This window comes from Drosophila eugracilis, unplaced genomic scaffold (assembly GCF_018153835.1).
Source record: "Drosophila eugracilis isolate 14026-0451.02 unplaced genomic scaffold, ASM1815383v1 contig_1197, whole genome shotgun sequence".
NCBI lineage: Eukaryota > Metazoa > Arthropoda > Insecta > Diptera > Drosophilidae > Drosophila > Drosophila eugracilis.
Window position 1 is genome coordinate 1,723,170 of NW_024571981.1, and position 18,012 is coordinate 1,741,181.

Consider the following 18,012-nt stretch of genomic DNA (forward strand, 5'->3'; position numbering starts at 1 on the left):
CTGGCATTTTGTTAAACAATTAAATGCAATTTTCAACTGAATAAAAAATAGTTGACTCAGCACCGCTGCTGCTACCCGTTGGCCGCTGTCCAAGTCGAGTTTTTTTTGCTTTTTTTCGGTTTGATTTGCTGACCGGCCGGCTTTTGATTACAAGCTGTGACAATAAAGCCATGGAAAACGGGGTGGCCAAAGGGGCGGCCATAAATCCACCATATCATGGCCCAGCAATTCCACTTTGCAGTTTATTAAGCGTGACTGACTGACCAACCGGTTGGTACACCCAAAACTTTAAATACCCGCAATAAATACTCCACCAGGGGAGGCAAATGTTATTGCAATCAACTTGATTTCTGCGCTGAGATAACACTCTGCAGTATGCTAATGCTATTGGATTTTCAAGAATTTTCTTATAGAGCTAGTTTACGTTATGTATACTCTTCTATAAGTGACTTAAACATTAAATGCCCGGCACGTGGTTTTCATTCTTAAAAAAAAATCACCCCTTTTCCGCTTTTCAACTCTGTAATTAAAGTTTCCTACCTGAATTATTTCCACCGCAAAAGACAAAAAGTTATACAATCCCAAAAATGATTCATACATCCCATGAATTACGGGCATTTGATCTTAACTCTCTTAACCCCGCCATTGTGTTGGTTCCGCATTAAACTCTTGACCTAACCACAGGTTAACGAAGTTAGCGGGTCAGACAACCAGAACACAGTTTTCGGAAATAAACCGAAAAAATAGTACAAAAAAGGCTGCACACACGAAAATAAAAGAGATGAGCTCGAATGCCCAGCATGATATCATTATGATGTGTTTTTTAACTCCGTCTGGGTTGTCCATCACTTTTTGCAGGAAATGAGCAAGCACTGGTAACATTTCAGGGGAAGACAAAAGTCAGGAGTTGGGCTTTTAGGCAAAACGCGGACAGAACATGCCGCGACTTAATAATTAAATAATAAATTGTATGCTCCCAGGCAGGCAGGCACAGGCAGGCAGCAGGCGGTTCCAGTTAATAATTAATTGACATTTAGCAAAGAATTTTCAAATGAAAAGAATGCCTCTGCCATCTGCGAATTTGCTGTCAAAATGTGCGCAAATTTGAGTTTTATTAATGCTTGATTTATGAGACAGCCGTAACGCTTTTTTCTCTGGGAACATGTGCATTTGATTGAGCTTTATTGAATGGGATTTCGAGCGTTACAATTTGAAAGTTCACTGAGGATCAGCCAACATCTTGAAATAATTGGGGTTTATAGTGGGTTAAATTTGTTAGCTTTTGCTCAGTTAAGTCAAGACAACAAAATATCGGGCTATAGGCAATATTCAATACAAATTAGTAAAGATAAATTTAACATAGACTAGTGTTTGTCTGTAGTTAAGGAAATCTTTAAAGCAGCTCATTAAAGCATTGTAAATCAATAATAGAGTTACATTACCTTACCTACCAATTTAACACTTAATATATAAATAACCTTTACAAACAGTAAATATTAACAATCAAGAATTTTGGAGAAGGAAGTAATAAACTGGCCATAAATAAAGGGTAATAGCTTCTCTTTGTTAATATAAATTATGAAAATTGTATTTCCTCATCTAGATTAAAGCAAATAAAACTCCAAATTCGTTCATTTTCGGCGGGGCCTTACATGTTTTTTGCCATATCAATAAACAAAAAAGAATCAAATCATAATGCCTTATCGGAGAATGAATCACTTTCCAGCAAAATGCGTCAATTTTTGAGTTGGTTAATTGGTGATCCGACATTCGAGCCCAAAGAGAATGGGATTCTACTTTCCTAAACACATGGCGCTGTGCACTTTGCCCACTCGAAAAAAAGAAATTAATGAACCCATTTCGATAAGATTAGATTGCCAGGGGACCGCTATAAGGCGAAGACATTCGAATTTCAATAAAGAAAATTGCATTTCCGATTGGAAAATTGCGAATAAAAATTCAAGTACAGGGAAACCAGTCTCAGGGTCAGACAATGGACTTTCCTCCTCCTGTCGAATCCAATTAATAATAATAAAGCCAAAGCACTTTGCCAGCCTGACTTTCAATTGTTTGCCTTCCACAACCTCGACAATCTCATCATCATCCCAGTCCACCACCTCCGCTTGCATTTCATCAATAGAAAACTATATAATAAAGTTTTATAAATGTTGCTGTGGCTTATTTTTTTTTTTTGTATAGATGATGGTGGTTATCGTTGTGGTAGTGATGGAGTGCATGGCTCAGATGGTTGACCAAGTGGCCTCATGGCAATTTACTTTCTAATGTCAGGAAAGTCATGTGCAAGTCAACGGCAACCGCACACTGACTGGCTTGGCTTTTTGTTTGCATATATTTTATAGAAATTGATAAATAATCTAGGCAAAAAAAAAAAAAAACTAAAACTAAAAAGGCGATATCTATGCAGATTTGTGAGCAAAATTAATTAGACAAAGCGAAATCGGTCGAGGCGTTAAAATGTAAAAATTGTCGGTATTTTAAAGACCATATTTTTTCAATCTGCGTTTTCAACTTTGTTTCTGGCTAATAACTTACAGCCGCGGAATGTTTTTTGGCATGCGGTTCACGGGGCGATGGATGGCTTACAACATCTTTAACTATATTTAAAATATTTATCAATCAAATGCGGGCAATGAGCTGTTGATGAGTTTCCTACTCACCTCTGATTTATTTCGGTTTTGTTTTGCTTACACTTAAGTGCATGCCGCGTCTCTACATTCAAATTATTAATTAATTAATAACCACGGATGAATAATGAATCAGGAAATGATAGATAGTCGGCAATTAACGTAATTACGGGCGTTGGTTTTTGGAGTGGTTACTTAATAGTTGAGCGGAACTAAGTTTTGTAACTTGTAAAAGAATCGAAGTATGGGTTTATTATCAATTTCAATAAATTATTTGAATTTAACCTTGAGTAGTGATCTGAATATAGTTTAGTGATCTGAGTATAGTTTAAGACTATATACCCAGAAGCTTTAACCAATTTTCCCACAACATAAACACCATAACGTTACTTCAAAGATTACTTCATACATCATTAACTCAGAAATCGTAAATTCCCCCAAGTTCCCAGGCTATTTTTTGGAAGCTCATTGATGGCGGCTATTTTACATCATAAGGAAAACCATAATACAAACTCATATTCCCCGCACAAAAATGAAAAACCAAACACAATATACGATTGTGACCACAATTCCTGCCAAGATATTCCCAATCAAGTGAATGGCATTCCGAAATCGGGCCCAAAAACCACATGATATCCATGATCCCCATTCTTCAATTATCGTTGGCGTGTGTGTGTTTTCGATTATTGCATAAGATTTTTAAAATAAAGAATACCCAACAAAAGGGCTGCAAGGAGACAAAAGATTCCCAAATCTTTTGGGCTGAACCGCTTTAAATGTCACTCTTGCTTTCATCTTTTGTGTGGCAGCCAAGAGAAAGAGCCCGAATTGTAAATGTTTATGGCCACCGATACCAAATTAAAAACGACAAATAGACGAACAAATTCATAAGATATGCAGACTATGCAAATTTGCCACCAAATTAAAATAGTTTGCAGCCAAAGTCAGGCCAAAAGCCCACTGAAGATAGCCGGCTATCCGAGCATCTGTATCTCAAGCAAAAAACTGAGAAAAACCAAGCTCGTCAACAGGTTGCTTGGCAACAACAATTGTTGTTTATGGCAGTTGGTGTTGTTTTCCACTCTTTGAGAAATGTGAAAGATGAAAGCGTAAATGCTGATTAAAGATTGTTTCTTCTATACGTATATGCCGTGTATATAAATTTATATTGTAATTTCAGCGCCGGCAATATGCAAAGTGAAAGAGGTTTCAGTTTTTCAGTGAGTCGGAGTCAGTCAATCAGTCGCTCGGTTAGTCGGTTATGATAACACCGATATGCCAGCACCCCCACTCTTTCAGTCTTTGGTCTTCAAAATCTGTAGTCTTTCAGTCCCCAGCTCCACAATCTGCAATCTGCAAATCTGCCGTCTAATTTCACAGTCATCAAGGCGCGGTATCAAGAGGCGTAGAAAGCGAGAGTCTCGATTACAGTTTAGTTGCGCCTGCGCAGTCATCGCGGCCCCGTGGAAAATCGCCATCAAGGTGAATTACCCCAACCGGAGACGCCCACGCCCCCTCCTTACCAGTAAATGTGTCAAGCGAAATTGGATCGGCGGCTCAAGATGAATGTATCTCACGAATACATAAATTAAACGGTTAAGCGATTTCAACAGAAGGTGCCAAAAAAATAGATGTATGTGGGTTTCCCAATACCGAATTGGATTTGCTTTGGATTTACTTAAATTAAAAGGTAACTGCTGACCTTGGCTGTATTTACATTTGAATTAAACAAAACTTAAACTGGAACTGGAATGGAATAAATACATAACATTGAGTGACAATAAAGCCTTCTCTAAAAATAGATATAGGTTTAGAATGATCTTACAAAAAAAACAGAAAAGGTGTGTTTTTATTTTATAACTTGACCAGTCTCAACAAGGTCGTTTTAGGCTTTAATAATCTATAAATATAGCTATAATCCAATAATCTAATCTATCAAAAAGTGTCGCTTATATAGGATTTAATTGGTAATACCAAAAGTCAAGTGCATTTCTTTTTGGAGTTCTCATATTCCCATAAATAGAAAACAAATCACACAATGAAAAACATACTTAAGCTTATCATAAAACTGGAAACTTTTATCTAAGCGCGCTATAAAAAGTGTATATAGTATAAGTCTATCTAAATATGACTTTTATACCTTTTAATATATACTCTTCATAAGCAAACATAATATCACACCGGGTAGCTTTGCTCAAATAAATACCCATAAATAGAACCTTATCAAATATATAAAATTTAGTAAAGCTTATCAAATGGCAACACTTTCTTTCAAGTTTAGTTGGCTTTATCGCATATCCGAGAGTCAGGTTCCCATGGAGTAGATTTCTACTCCTCACATTCGTTGGAAACACGGGTTAACAAACCTTTTAGCAAGTTTTCTTGTCTACCTTCCGAGTTAAAGCCGTTTATGTGGCCGCCACTCGACACACATTTGGAATATATACTTTAGCACATGCATTAACCGACCAACCAACCGACCGGCTTGGCATATATACTCGTATATAGATTTATATACTTACAAAAAACGATAAGATAGGAATACGAAAAGTAGCTCTATCGAAGGCGCATTTACTCAACGACTTCTGCCGTTTTCGATTGCGTTTAATTGCATCAAAATTTATTTATAATTTGGAGCGTAAACAAGTGCGGTTCAGGGTCAAACGGAACGGTTGGGCCCCAAATGTGTCAGCTGAATGGACCCCACACACTCTCGGACAAGTGTCATCCAAACAAACGAAGGCAAAAAAGCAAAAAGCGAGCAACAATTTGGATTATCGTGTGATTTATTAGACCTGGGACGCACTTTCAAAACCCAAGTCTCTGGGGGGGACTTGCATTGAGTCTCGCTGTCCGAAGGCGACACAAAGTATTTCCATTTCAAAATGCAGTCAATGGTCAGCGGATTTCGTAACTCGAATGCAAACTGCACAGGTGGACAAGTTTAGGAGAGGCCCAAAAAATACATATATAAAAATAAATTTGGGTCTCTGAAATTTGGTTCAGGTTCGTCGTCGTCGTCGTGCTTATGTCATTTGTTGTCATTATGAAAAAATTATTATATTAATTGTGTCCCAAAAACTGGAGCGTCAACAATAGCTGGCAATTAAATTTGGGTCTATGATGTGTCAAAAAAAATATATATAGGCTAACACGAAAAACGAAAAGCACGTGGTGTGGTCCCCAAAAAACATAAACTATTTCAGCAAGTTTATAATAAATGCATTTTCAGGCAGCTACCTAATCTGAAATAAACATAATATACGGTCCCAGATTCCAAGAAACTTTGAGTGGGTTTCAGTCAACCAGAATTGCCAAATCAAAATTTTTGGGAATTGTGAAATACTTGAAGATGGTCAAGCTAAAATATTTCCCTACATAGAGACAATCTTAGGGTTTAAGAGATGTTTTAGTTCGTAAAATAGGTAAACAATGCAATTTAACTTTCAAAACTACTTCAAACTTTAAAATGTCATGACAGGTAATTTCTTAAAAATTGATGGGACACACCTTCGAAATCGTTGACCTTAACGTAAATTGAAGCTGTTTCAAAACTCCATCATCTGAGAAAACACCCAACTCTAATGGCTAATTGAGCCCATTGAACTGGCTTAATAAATAGGCGGCCCATTACAATTATCATTTGGTAACTCTTCATTTAGACTCCACCCAAAAAGCTCTTACTAGACAAAGAGATAAGCATGGCCTAACCAAAAATTAGCCACAATTTCCCCTCAGACCAATTAAAGATACTTCTGTTTTTCATGCATTTTCCTTCAAACAACGGACAGCAAAAAGTGAACCAATTTGTTGCTGAGCTTTAGTTTCGTTATAATTTTGTTTGGGTTTTCTAGTCTCGGGGCATTTGTTCGCTGGCCGTTGTTTGGGTAATTTTTAGTGTAATTATTTAAACATTAAACCAGTTGAGCGGCCAGTTGTTTGTATTGTCAGTGAAAACAAGAAAGTCATAGACACGAAAATGAATTATCATCACCCAAGCGGATGATACAAGCCCCAAAGGGATTTTTTTCCAGCTTTCTTTCAGATCGTTTTGATTAATTCGGGAGAAATGTGTTTCAAAACGGAAGAACTAAATTAAATGAGATGAATCAAAGAAAACTCAACGAAAATGGTGGCAAAACACAATCAACAGCTGTTTGGGAATGAGAGAGAGAGAAAGAGAACCTACCGCAACAAATTTTCCCTTTCCATTTTCCACATACAAGTGTGTAAGGTTTTTCGATTTTCCAGAACTGCGCATGACCCATGACCTTGAGGAGAAGGCTCCACGAAATATGTGGGCGATAGTTCCAGTGGAAAATTTTCAATAACCAAACACCTGCTGCCTGGCGTTTACCAAATTTTCTGGTAGCCTGCTAAAAAACGTAATGGCGAGTTTGTGTGTTGACAGATTCAAGCGCCAATTTTAACGGTGAGCCCGTGAAAATGTGGAAAACTCTGGTGGAAAATGCTGCGCGCCTAATCGAGGCGCCAGAGGGCGCGGCGACCCGACGGCGCCGTCGACGTTTTCCCATTAAATGTACCATCTCCCACGCCTTGATTGCTATGGCAACACGGTGTTCCCGAGGGTTCCGAGGGATCCGAGGGTCTGGAGCGGAATCCAACACAATCAATGATTCGCTGCGCCAGGCGATGCGGTTGTCAGGAGGCGATGGAACGCGATTTTCAGTCCGAGACCAACTGAAATCAAGACCGAAATCGAAATCGATGCGGCAAGTTCAAAGCCCCCACCGAAAATGTAAACTGCAAAATTGTTCCACCGATTTTTATTTGTATTTAGTTTCGGATAAAACAGAAGCAGCCAAACGAAAACCATTAGAAGGTGCTGGGGTCGGATGGCATCTAACATCTACCATCTACCATCTGTAATAACTTGTTTGAGCAGACTAATTGCCCCTGCTGGCTGTTCTCGAAGTTCCCGGGCAAACCTTTCGATATCTCACCTAATGGCTTGGATTTTAGCTGCTAAATTAGCGGCAATTAAGGTGTTACAAAGTGATCTCTGTTTTGCCCCGAAGAAAGTCCGGATGATAAGTATAAACAAAGGTTACGTGTGAATTGAGATTAGGAATTCAAATTATAATGCTAAGAGGTTATGGACGTAAGAACTATTATTTAGCTATGAATAAAATGATCTAATGAATAATTTGGAGAAATTCCCTTGAGGTTTTCAATACTTATGTCAAAGAACATTTTTCAAATACAATTTCCTAAGCTATATCAGAGGTTTGTTCTCAGAGTTCCTTCACCTCTTAAGATACACAATTTAATTAATATTTCCAAGTTAACTTCCTGGATCTGCGTGCCCTTAAGAATCCACCATGTACCTGGCTAATTGCTTATAAGAACTAACTAATTGGCCTTGCTGATACAAAATGCCGGCTATAAGCAGAGTTGGCCTGACCAAATTGAGAGACCCATACACTCGTTTAAAGATCATCACTGAGAAGGCATATAAAAATGCAGTAGAATGCTGTTAATGCTGCAGGCCAAAAGCTGTGTGAGTCACATTAAGGGCCACCTAGGAGATTGAAGATCCCCATCACAACCCACTCACAAACGCATTTTCCAATTAACGTGGCTTATCTAAAAGCCGATAGATTACCGACCTGTATTTTGACAGTCCCCTCGCAGACGAATGATTAAACAATTAGCTACGAGAAAGACTCAGACACGTTCTGTAGATTCAGAGATTCCGGGAGACAAAAAATACCCTTCATCAATTACAGAAAATGGACGGGGAGTAAAAGAAAGAGTAAGTTTTGATCATTACACTAAGAAAAACTATGGGTGAAATATGTTTAATGTTCATTAAATCTCAATGTGGTAAAATAAGATGTTAGATTTCATAAGATCAGTGATCAGTAGAAAATATTTTTAAAAAAGTTTATAGAACAATTTTAAAATTAAGTTATACTCCTTCAATTTTAGTCATAAAACGACCAATACTTTTTCCCAGTGCACTGAGATATACAAAAGAAAGTGAAAAACTGGGTACTGGGATGGGACCTTCTTCATGGGAGTCACCGTTTACACTTTCCCAAGCCAGCACGCAATCAGACAGAAGACAGAAGGCAGAAGTGGAGAAAAACCTCAATCAAAGCTGCATAACTTAAATGCAGAGGTCATCATTGGCCCCGCTGTGTTGGATGGCGGATAGTGTGGGTTGTTTGTTTGGAAAGCTCTGGGATTCCGATGGCGATGCCAATAGTCAGATGGATGGCACACGGAAACGCACATCACGGCAAATGTCCGAAAATAAAAGGCCCGAAAGAAAGAAGTTAACTGTGGCTTATTAACTGAAAATGAAAGCGTTTGCCGAAAAGACAAAGCCCCATCCATTCGGTGGGGCATCAGTTCAACCGGTTTTCCGGCCCAGCTAATCACAGCTCCAGTTTTCATTACTGTTACAGTTCCGCATCTCAAGTCAACACCCAACAACTGACCTCTGACAGGCCAACAAAAAAAGTAAGACAAAATTTGATATAGTTTTAGGAAGCCACAAGCATGGAACACTTAGGGGGGGAGACTAATCAAAACATACGGAAATAGTTGTATTTAAAATTATTCATATTCAAAAGAATATGTTCTAAAATATATAGTACAAATTTAAGCCTGAGAGGAAACGACATTAAAATGTCATTTGGGGTTGCCAAGTTCATTATGTTATCAATCTGAAATCACTTTTTCTATTCCTTCAATTCATGTTCAATGTTCACTTAAACTTTTCCGTTTCTATAGAGATCCTAAAGATTAAATAAAATGATTTTTCCAACAAACGATTTTCTCACGAAAATATTTTTAAATACACAAATAATAATTAACTAAAATATTTATGAACTAACTGTAACCAAATTAATATATCCCTACCCTTGTAGTACAGTGTATTATTTTTAATCTCCTTACCTCTGTTAATTGCGATGGCGCTACTGTCGCCACTGCTACTGGCGCTGTGGTCCGGCTGATCCCCGATATCTTCCTGCTCCTGGGGAATTAGTTCCTCTTGCAGTCGCTCCTTAGGTGGCAGTTGCTCCTGGCCGGAAAAATGGACGCTGCCGTCGCGGTGAAAGTGCAGCTCAAATCCGGTGGGCAACAAGGCCTCATAATCCGCTGCACAGGTGCTCGCCTGAACTGCAACTTGATGGTAGAGTCCGGCGAATTGGTGGATCAGGGCCCAAGCCTGATCCTCGGACAATGGTGCCTTGAATGAGTCCAAGATATTATGTAGCGTGACGCACTGTTCCGGCGAGGAGCACTGATGAAAGGCCTGCAGGATTAGGGAACGGGCTCCGCCCGGTTTCTCCGGATGCAGGCCATTCGAGGATATGGCCAGTTGATCTGCTGGCACCTTCTGCTGGGCATCGCCATTGGCGCTGTCCGGAGAGGTGGACAAAAACCCCTCCTCCTTAATGTCCTTGAACTTGGCGTTTGGGGTGGGTGTGGGCGTTGCCTTGACCTTGGTCGGAGGCGGTGACGCCTGCTCCTCCGCCTGGTGCTCCGTCATTATGTGTGTGTGGTTATCGATGGCACTCAACCCGATTCCACTGCAAATCCGGCACTGGCCAACATATAATTGATTTTTTCGCCCCTTTCGGCTAACCTGCAAATTTCGCGGTACGCTTTTGGTTTATTTTTACTTTTTTGCGTTTTTTTTTTTTTTTTAAGGTTTTGTTTGCGTTGTGTTTGTGTGAGTTAAACTGTAAACTGAATTTAATAATAATAATAACACAAAGCAAGGCACTTTTGCCGCACACAATTTTAGTATTTGGTTTTCTGTTTCGTCAGCTACAACATTTAACACAAAACACAAGGGTATAACAAAAAACACATGATTTTCGTGCTCGAGAATATTGAAAATCTGGCGTCACGTTTTTGTTTGCACTTTTTAATTCGGCATTCGCAAATAACCGTTAAATTCAGTTGGAAATTTCACAACACTGCACTAACTGCCAATCACGCACTGTGCTTTATTTTATTATATTTTTTCATTTGCTTTTCTTCATAATTTGAAATCTCTGTTTTTCTATGGTAATCGCACTTTTTTCATTTTGTTTTTCCGTTTCTATTTTTCAAACACGTCCGCTCGCCGCGACTTATATTTTACTTCTGCTTGGAAGCCGCAATTTCGATTGGAAGTCCCGCTCAGCTGTTTGACGCTCTCCTTCTCTCACTCTCTCTGTGTCTCTTTGGGTTACGCTCTTTCTCTCCCGCTCTCTGGCCTTTTATTTTGATACCGGTTTTCGTTAAAGCAAATTGTTTTTTGCTCTGCTGATAAGAGACTTTTGATTTTGCTTTTGCCTCTGGTTGGTATTATTTATTGTATTTATTTTAATTTTGCTAGATTTCGAGAGCAATTTGTGTTAAGGTCAAAATCAGGAGTCTATGCAGCCCCGCTAGATGGCGCCCATGGTCGTAACAAGTCTTTGAGTGGGCGGAAATGGTAAGATCTTAAAATAAAATGGTAAAAAAGGTTAAAAACCTAATTAGAGTTGACTTTAATGAGAGCTACTCATTACACTCGTGTTATTTTTGGGGGCTAGACATTGAGATGTTGGCTTAATTTTATCCAACAGATGTATCCGGTGATCTATCTTATTTCTACTTAAAAATACGTAAAAATGTTCACTTAGTTTGTTTAATGGAAGTTGTAATTTATTTTAAAAGATTGCATTTGACCGAAATTATAGTCAAAATATTTAATAAAGTGTAGATATATACAGTATAGTATACTTTCATTTACTTTACTATTATATTGTTTATATCAAACCACACCACAGATACTGAAAAATATTAAAAAAGGATTAAATCATCTCATTAAAATTGCAATCCACCGCAGAAGATACTTATCTATATGGAATTTCACCGATTCGATTCAAGGTCTCTGGAAAACCGCGTCGCATCCGACAACATTTGTAACTAAAAGATCAGTGACAGGCGCATTTTTACGAGTTAATAAGCCCCATAAGTACGAGCCCAGCACCCCCGCCCCAACGACCAAGTTATGATATATGAGCCGTAAATTGAAACTTTATATCAATGCCGACTCGCTGGTTGGGGGAGAGATTTGCATACAATATTATTACAGCATCGGCATCTGCGGTAAACTTTAACGACTTGTTTTTGTCCGATGGCAAAAAAACAAAAAACAAAAAACCCAAAAAAATAAATAAAGCAAAAACAAACAGAGAGAAATAAGCAAAAAGCCTTTATTAATTGGCCGAGGAGCCTGCCCACGTAATCATCGAATAGCCATAAAAAGTGTGTCCTCCGCTAGGGAATGGATGGTCCCCAGCTGGCCAGGAAAATGACGACACCTCTTGGACCGCGCATATTGTCATTAAAATCGCAGAAGCCAGTCGCGGCAATTGTCGCAATTTTATGAGCCAATCGCTAATGAATTAATTAGCCAACTGCGTTGGCTTACACCCAATAAAAACAAAATGTTAATTATTGGCCAAATAGGCAGACAGATCTGTTGGCTCAGATGGCGGGTTCAACAGCCGGTGGCGAACTTCAACCCACTACCATAGTGCAGCTGGTTTGGATTGGATCGGATCGGATCGGTCTTTGTTCTCCACACATTATATGGGAACCTGACTCGCATGAATCACTCACTCTAACTCAGAGAACTCAACAGGCCAAAGCCAAATAAAAGTGCATGCGAAAAACAAAGCCAGAAAAAGGTGAATAGGTGTAGTATGTAGTTATGATGCCTCGCATTCTGGGGCATATTCATTTTAATTGGTTGCAGAAAAGTATCTAAGAAACAGGTGTTTAATTGAAAATTATGAAATAAGTACAAGTTTTTTATAGTGTATATTTAATTTAATATACCCACATAATTTGGGTAAGTATGTTTATGTCTTATTAACACCCATTTCGAATCAAGCTCGGCTTAACGAGTATATAAAAATATCTTTAAGTGCCGTTTTACTTCTTTCGTTTTTATAAGCTTATTAAACGCTTTTCATTTTATTATTATCTTTAAATTGATTTTTTTCACCAAAGTAGTTTATTGAAAAAATTCAATATATATTCGGTACAGTGGATGATTCACTCTTGTTAATTAAAGATATATAATATTAAATGATTAAAGTATTTTTCATTTCTTTATTTTTTTCACTAAATATTATTATTATTTACAGGTCATCTGTTAGCCGTTTCCTTACTGACTTCTCCATTGACTCCATTCCCTGGCCGTTGACGACTGCTGTTCTATTGGGGAGGTTCAGCCAAGCGTTGCATTTTTGGTCAATTACGTTTGTCGCGCGGGTGGCACTTGGCCAAGCTCCAAACGGCAGCCTCAGCTTCAGATATATATAAACTTATATACATATCTGACTATATATAGCTGCTGGACTTTCAACTTTGCCTGGTCAGTAGGTGGGCGTGGATTCTGAGTCTGCGACTGGGGTATTGTTTGTCATGCAACAAGCCTATCCCCACGAAATAACACCGGAAATGTGCATCCGTTTTTGGCCAGAGTTGCATCTACTCGTCTGTCTAAAGGCCAGCATTTCGTAGTAGTTCTACAAAACGAAAATGGGAGTTGGAAAATGTGTGTCAAACGCAGGTAAGTGGAGTCGCTATTTGTCCAAATTTGGTTGCTGCAGATTGCGTACGATGGTTGCCACATGTTGCAGTAGTTTCTGCAGAGGATGCAACGCTTCGATGCGCTTGACACTTTGTTCAGAAGTTGCATAAATTCGCAGCCGAAACAGTTGCACCTTGGGTACTTCGAGAAGGTATTTTAACTTTACAGCTGGCTTTGATTAAGATAGTTAATATATTTAATTTGTTTCAAGAATGTTTTATGTTCTTTAAACAATTAAACTTTTAAGCATTTAAGCATTCTTTTACTTCATCGTCCAAGGAAGTGAAATGAAAAGTCTGCTTTATGGGGTTGTGATCGGAAATTGTTATTATTGTCACAGCCACCGACTTGGCGTTCATTAAAGCCAATGGACAAAACCTGCCAGTCAGTAGTCAACCCATCAGATTCGGATGGATATGGACACAGAGGGTGGGAAACGGAGGAGCTGGGGCGGAGATCTTGACTCACGTGTGGAAATCACGGCAGTGCAACTAATGGGCATTACTTTTCTTTGCTCTGTTGTCTCCTGGCACTATACAATTGTGTAATATTCTGTCGGCATGTTTATGCCCCAGCCTGCATCTGTGGAGTTGCTCTAAAAACGTGATGCAATTAGGCCTTTGAAAGGCTGCAGTTGGCCAGAAGAATGAACAGAGGAAGAAAAAAATAAAAGAAAAATAAGGGGGAGAACTGGGAAAACTGTGTGAAAAGGGCGGCGGAGTTATGATTATCGTACGTGTTCCTCTCAGGTAATCAATTTTTTCATGTCTTCATTATGATCTGTATTTTGTGGGAATTTTGTGCATGTTTTAATGGGATATATATTCATGTTCATGGTGGGCCCTGAGAAGGCCTAGAATTCATAGTCTTAATTGCTGCCACAGAGGCAAGCTAATTTGCAAATGTAAATCAAGTAATTTGCCAACTTTCTATTAATCCTAGGTTAGTAATTCAGAACTTCTCTGGCATTTCCACGCCTCTTATTACCCTAACAACCTGTAATTGAAACTTGGGCTTGGGCTTGGGAACCTTGAGCCCCTTGACACCCATTACTACTCATCATCATCATCATCCATGATGTACCACATGTGGCACATTGACCCAAGTGCCAAATACCATACCAGCTAACCCAGAAAACGTCAATGACAAAAAGAATGTCTCCGCTGGGAAGTAAGTAATAAGTATTTTCTATTTTCTTTGAGCCAACTTCAATGATCACAATACGCATTATTTTCGCCGGCTATAAAGCATTCTTCGGCGGTGTAAGCTTAAAATATCGAAGAACTATATAATTGGAAGAGGTAAGGAGTGAGGAGTGAAGAATCTTTGGCCGTGCTCAAGTAGACGTGACAAGAGAACTTCGGAGAAAGCCGAAGAATCAGCGGAAGAGTCGCAATCACTGGAATCATCATCACCGGAATCGCAGAACGTTTCCAATGCGGAGCGCTCTAATTTGTGTTCATGCAATTATTTCAGGTAACTCCGATTATTTGCCTGCGAGCAGATGCCAGAGAGGCCCATTTAAACGGTAGGGCAGCATATTAAAACTAAGTGCCACTTAAGGCCGCCTGCCTGCCCAAAAGCTCTTCACATCCAGAACTTGCGCAAAAACCCCTGACAGCCAAAGAGATTGTCTCTCTAATTCCGACTCTAGCCGAAAGACTAGAAGTGCACTTAAAGAAAGGGATTAGATAGGGTAAATATTAACGGAAAATTAATGTTTATGTTCATTGATTGCTTTTTAATGATATGTCAGCATGATTTACGGAATATAATTAATCCGATATTACTTAACTTAACTTAAAGATCATAGTAAGAGAAGCCATTTCTTTCAGTGTCTAACTTCAACTCCGACTGGGGCACATTTAGCAGTTGCCTGTTGAGCATTTCGACTGCCTCCTATGAGCAATGCAATTTCTAAAACGTGATTCGTGCAGAGACAAAATGCCATACTCCACTCCCCCAATCGAGTCGATCCAGCACCCGATCTTCAGTAGAGCACAACAAAAGCCCATTAATATAATTTGTGTCTAAAGTTATTTTTCGCCGCGACCCGCTGTCTGCGCTTTTCGAGTTGTATTTTTCTAAGTTTCGTCCTAAACGATTATGAGTTGCAACTCGGAGGCAACTTGATGTTGAGAAAACATGCCACAGTTTTCCATATCGTATTGTTGTTTGTTTTTGTTATTTTTTGGCTGACGGGGTCACAGTCTCCGAGTCTCACTCCCATATTAGATCAAATGGAAACCGCTGATCGTGTCGCCGCCGTCGATCGATTGCCATTTTGTGTGGGCCTTTCCTCTTATTTATTTTTACAGAATTGTCTATAACGTTTATTGGCTGGCGCTTAATTTTTATTAGCGCTCAACTGAAATGAGTTTTTCATGGGAACAAATCGATCGGTAGTCCCCCGGAGGGGTTTGGCGTGTTGACAGCCCGATAAATTAGAGTTGGATTTTCTTTCTTCCGAGTCGGCTACAGGAGAACTGCAAATGGTCAGTAAAGTGTGGGCGGACATAATTGGGGTAATAACAGTTATGGGCCCGATGTGATGAGTCAATCGATTGGCCTAATAGACAGTGCTAGCCACAAGCAATTGTGGCTTAAGTTGTTTGTAAATGTTGCGACAATTTATTAGTATCTAAGTGGGTAAGGATCACTCAAGCTTAAGTTTAAAGGAATGTTTTTATAAGTACAAAATAATAAATAAATATATCCAATATTTTTACTCAAATCAATACTGTCCGTGATATTGAATCTCTCTAAGTAATCGCCTCGTGAGTCCTTCCTTCTGGTTAATATTTTAGTGACAGCGTTCAGAGAACACTTTAGACCCCCTCCCTTGGCCGGCAATCTGGGATGCGGGAATATGGCGACAACAAATCAGCTCCGATCGGTGTGCGATCTTGCGGTTGCCCGGCCATAAACTAAGTGACCATGACCACCTGCGAGTTGGTCGGCGGGGCATAAAGCAACCTCTTTATGGGCCGCTATGTTCCACGATGACAACGACATCTCGATGGGAAGCCATTGGTGGATGGACGGACACTGGGATCTGCAGATCGGCGTTTCTCGTTTGATGATAATGAAGATCTTCGCCAGAATGTTCTCACTTTTCGAGGAACACTGGGGGAATAGAACAGGTTTTAAGCTGGGTGTTCGATGATATAATGAATGAGTTTTGAGTGTAAATATATTTGTATTAATATGAGAAGCAAAGTTAATATCTGAGAGTCTGAATTATAGTTTAGTGTTCTAAGGAATTATTCCCTTTGTAAGATATTTTTGGCTGGTTAAATATTTAAAACATTCCATTAATTATAATTTTCTTGCTGTGTCCTGGAATAAAGTCGCCTGGTGTCTAATGATGGGATAAAGGCGACATTTCCAGCGATTTCGAAAAAGCGACCACACAGCCTTTGGAATCGATGGAGATGGAAATAAAGATGGAGATGGAGCTGGAGCCGGAGAAAGAGAGAGTGAGAACCCAAGATCTGGACTTGCAACCTGAGCGCGCACTTTCATTTTCAGCTGCCCGCCGCATAATTAATTGCGACCGAAAGTGGACGACGATTTTTCGTGGCGGCAGAAAGTAAAAAAAAAAGGCACTCCGATACTGATGCCCCAATCGAAGGAACAACGAACCTGTAGCTGCCACTAAACCGGATCAAAACGGCTGGATTTTATATACCCAGAGCTACTTTCTTCTTGCGGCTTCTGACACACTAAACTGACGCAACGCAGCGTGTGGCAAGTGCGGCAAGTGTCTGCTACCCCTCGATCTCCCTCTTTTCCTGCCCCAAAAAAGGCGATCTTGCAACGCCCACGAAAAAAAGTCCAAGGAGGCAGTTTCCTTGGCTGCCTGAAATGCTACTTAAATGCCTGAACATAAATGAAAATTAAGCAAGTTTGTGCCAGGCATGTGGGCGATGACAAAAGGGAACAGAAGGGGGCACATGCCTCATTCACACGCTGCAGATGCTTGGATGCCCTGTAATTTTAAGTAGTAGAGGGTATCGTTTGTACTAAATAATAGAGAATATCACACCATACTAATACCTTTGCTTGGTATTAAAGTTTAAAAAAAAAATCAGAGAATGCTTGAAAAATTAAGATCGTTTTATCAGCTAAGATGTATTTTAATAAAAGAAATGATAATTTTTATTAATATAATCAACAACACACCTTTATTTAAATTTTAGAAATTCTAAAATATCATTTAATGAGTAAAACCCTAGTCGTTATGCCACAATATCTTGTCATTTTTCCCGGCAAGGAGTGTTGCTGCTGCCGAACCTAAACAAAAACCCAAACACAGACCCAAAAGCCACAACCGCAGCGAACAGAAAATCCGATCGACAGTCCAGTGCCTGACAGAACCAGTTTAATGGCACATGAAATTTCACCAAAAAATCTGTGAATCTCCCGGCCTAGCTAAAGAGTGGGGACTAAGGGGTTGATAGGAGGCGTGGCAAGTTGATTTGCTTAAAAAGAAATTCACTTTCCTTCGACGGTTTTACTTTTTCAAATTTTTGTGTGCGAATGTTTGCCGTTTCTGGATTTTCTTTTGGTTGGACTTGTGGCGAGTCTTTCTCTGCACGGTAAATAATTTATGTTATATAATGTTGATTATTGTGTTGACTTTTGTAAAGTGAGATATTAAATAATAATACAAAATATCAACACAATTATTCCCAAGCAAAAGAAGAAGCTTAAAGAAGATATCTAATAAAAAGTCTTTAATGCATTGAC

The 18,012-nt window shown here is 39.2% G+C and overlaps 1 protein-coding gene across 4 annotated transcripts in view; it reads right to left on the reverse strand.

Annotated features, from left to right (window-relative positions):
* LOC108115470 (protein spire) overlaps positions 1–10,785 on the reverse strand; it is a 38,983-nt gene extending 28,198 nt beyond the window's left edge. For 3 of the 4 annotated variants that reach the window (XM_017226925.2, XM_017226926.2, XM_017226924.2), the window contains exon 1: positions 9,573–10,785. In XM_017226925.2, the coding sequence (XP_017082414.2) occupies positions 9,573–10,170 (598 nt within the window). In that variant the 5' untranslated portion in view covers positions 10,171–10,785. The remainder of the gene's footprint in view (positions 1–9,572) is intronic. The other variant, XM_017226929.2, reaches the window with a different exon arrangement.
* Between the last annotated feature and the right edge of the window lie 7,227 nt (positions 10,786–18,012).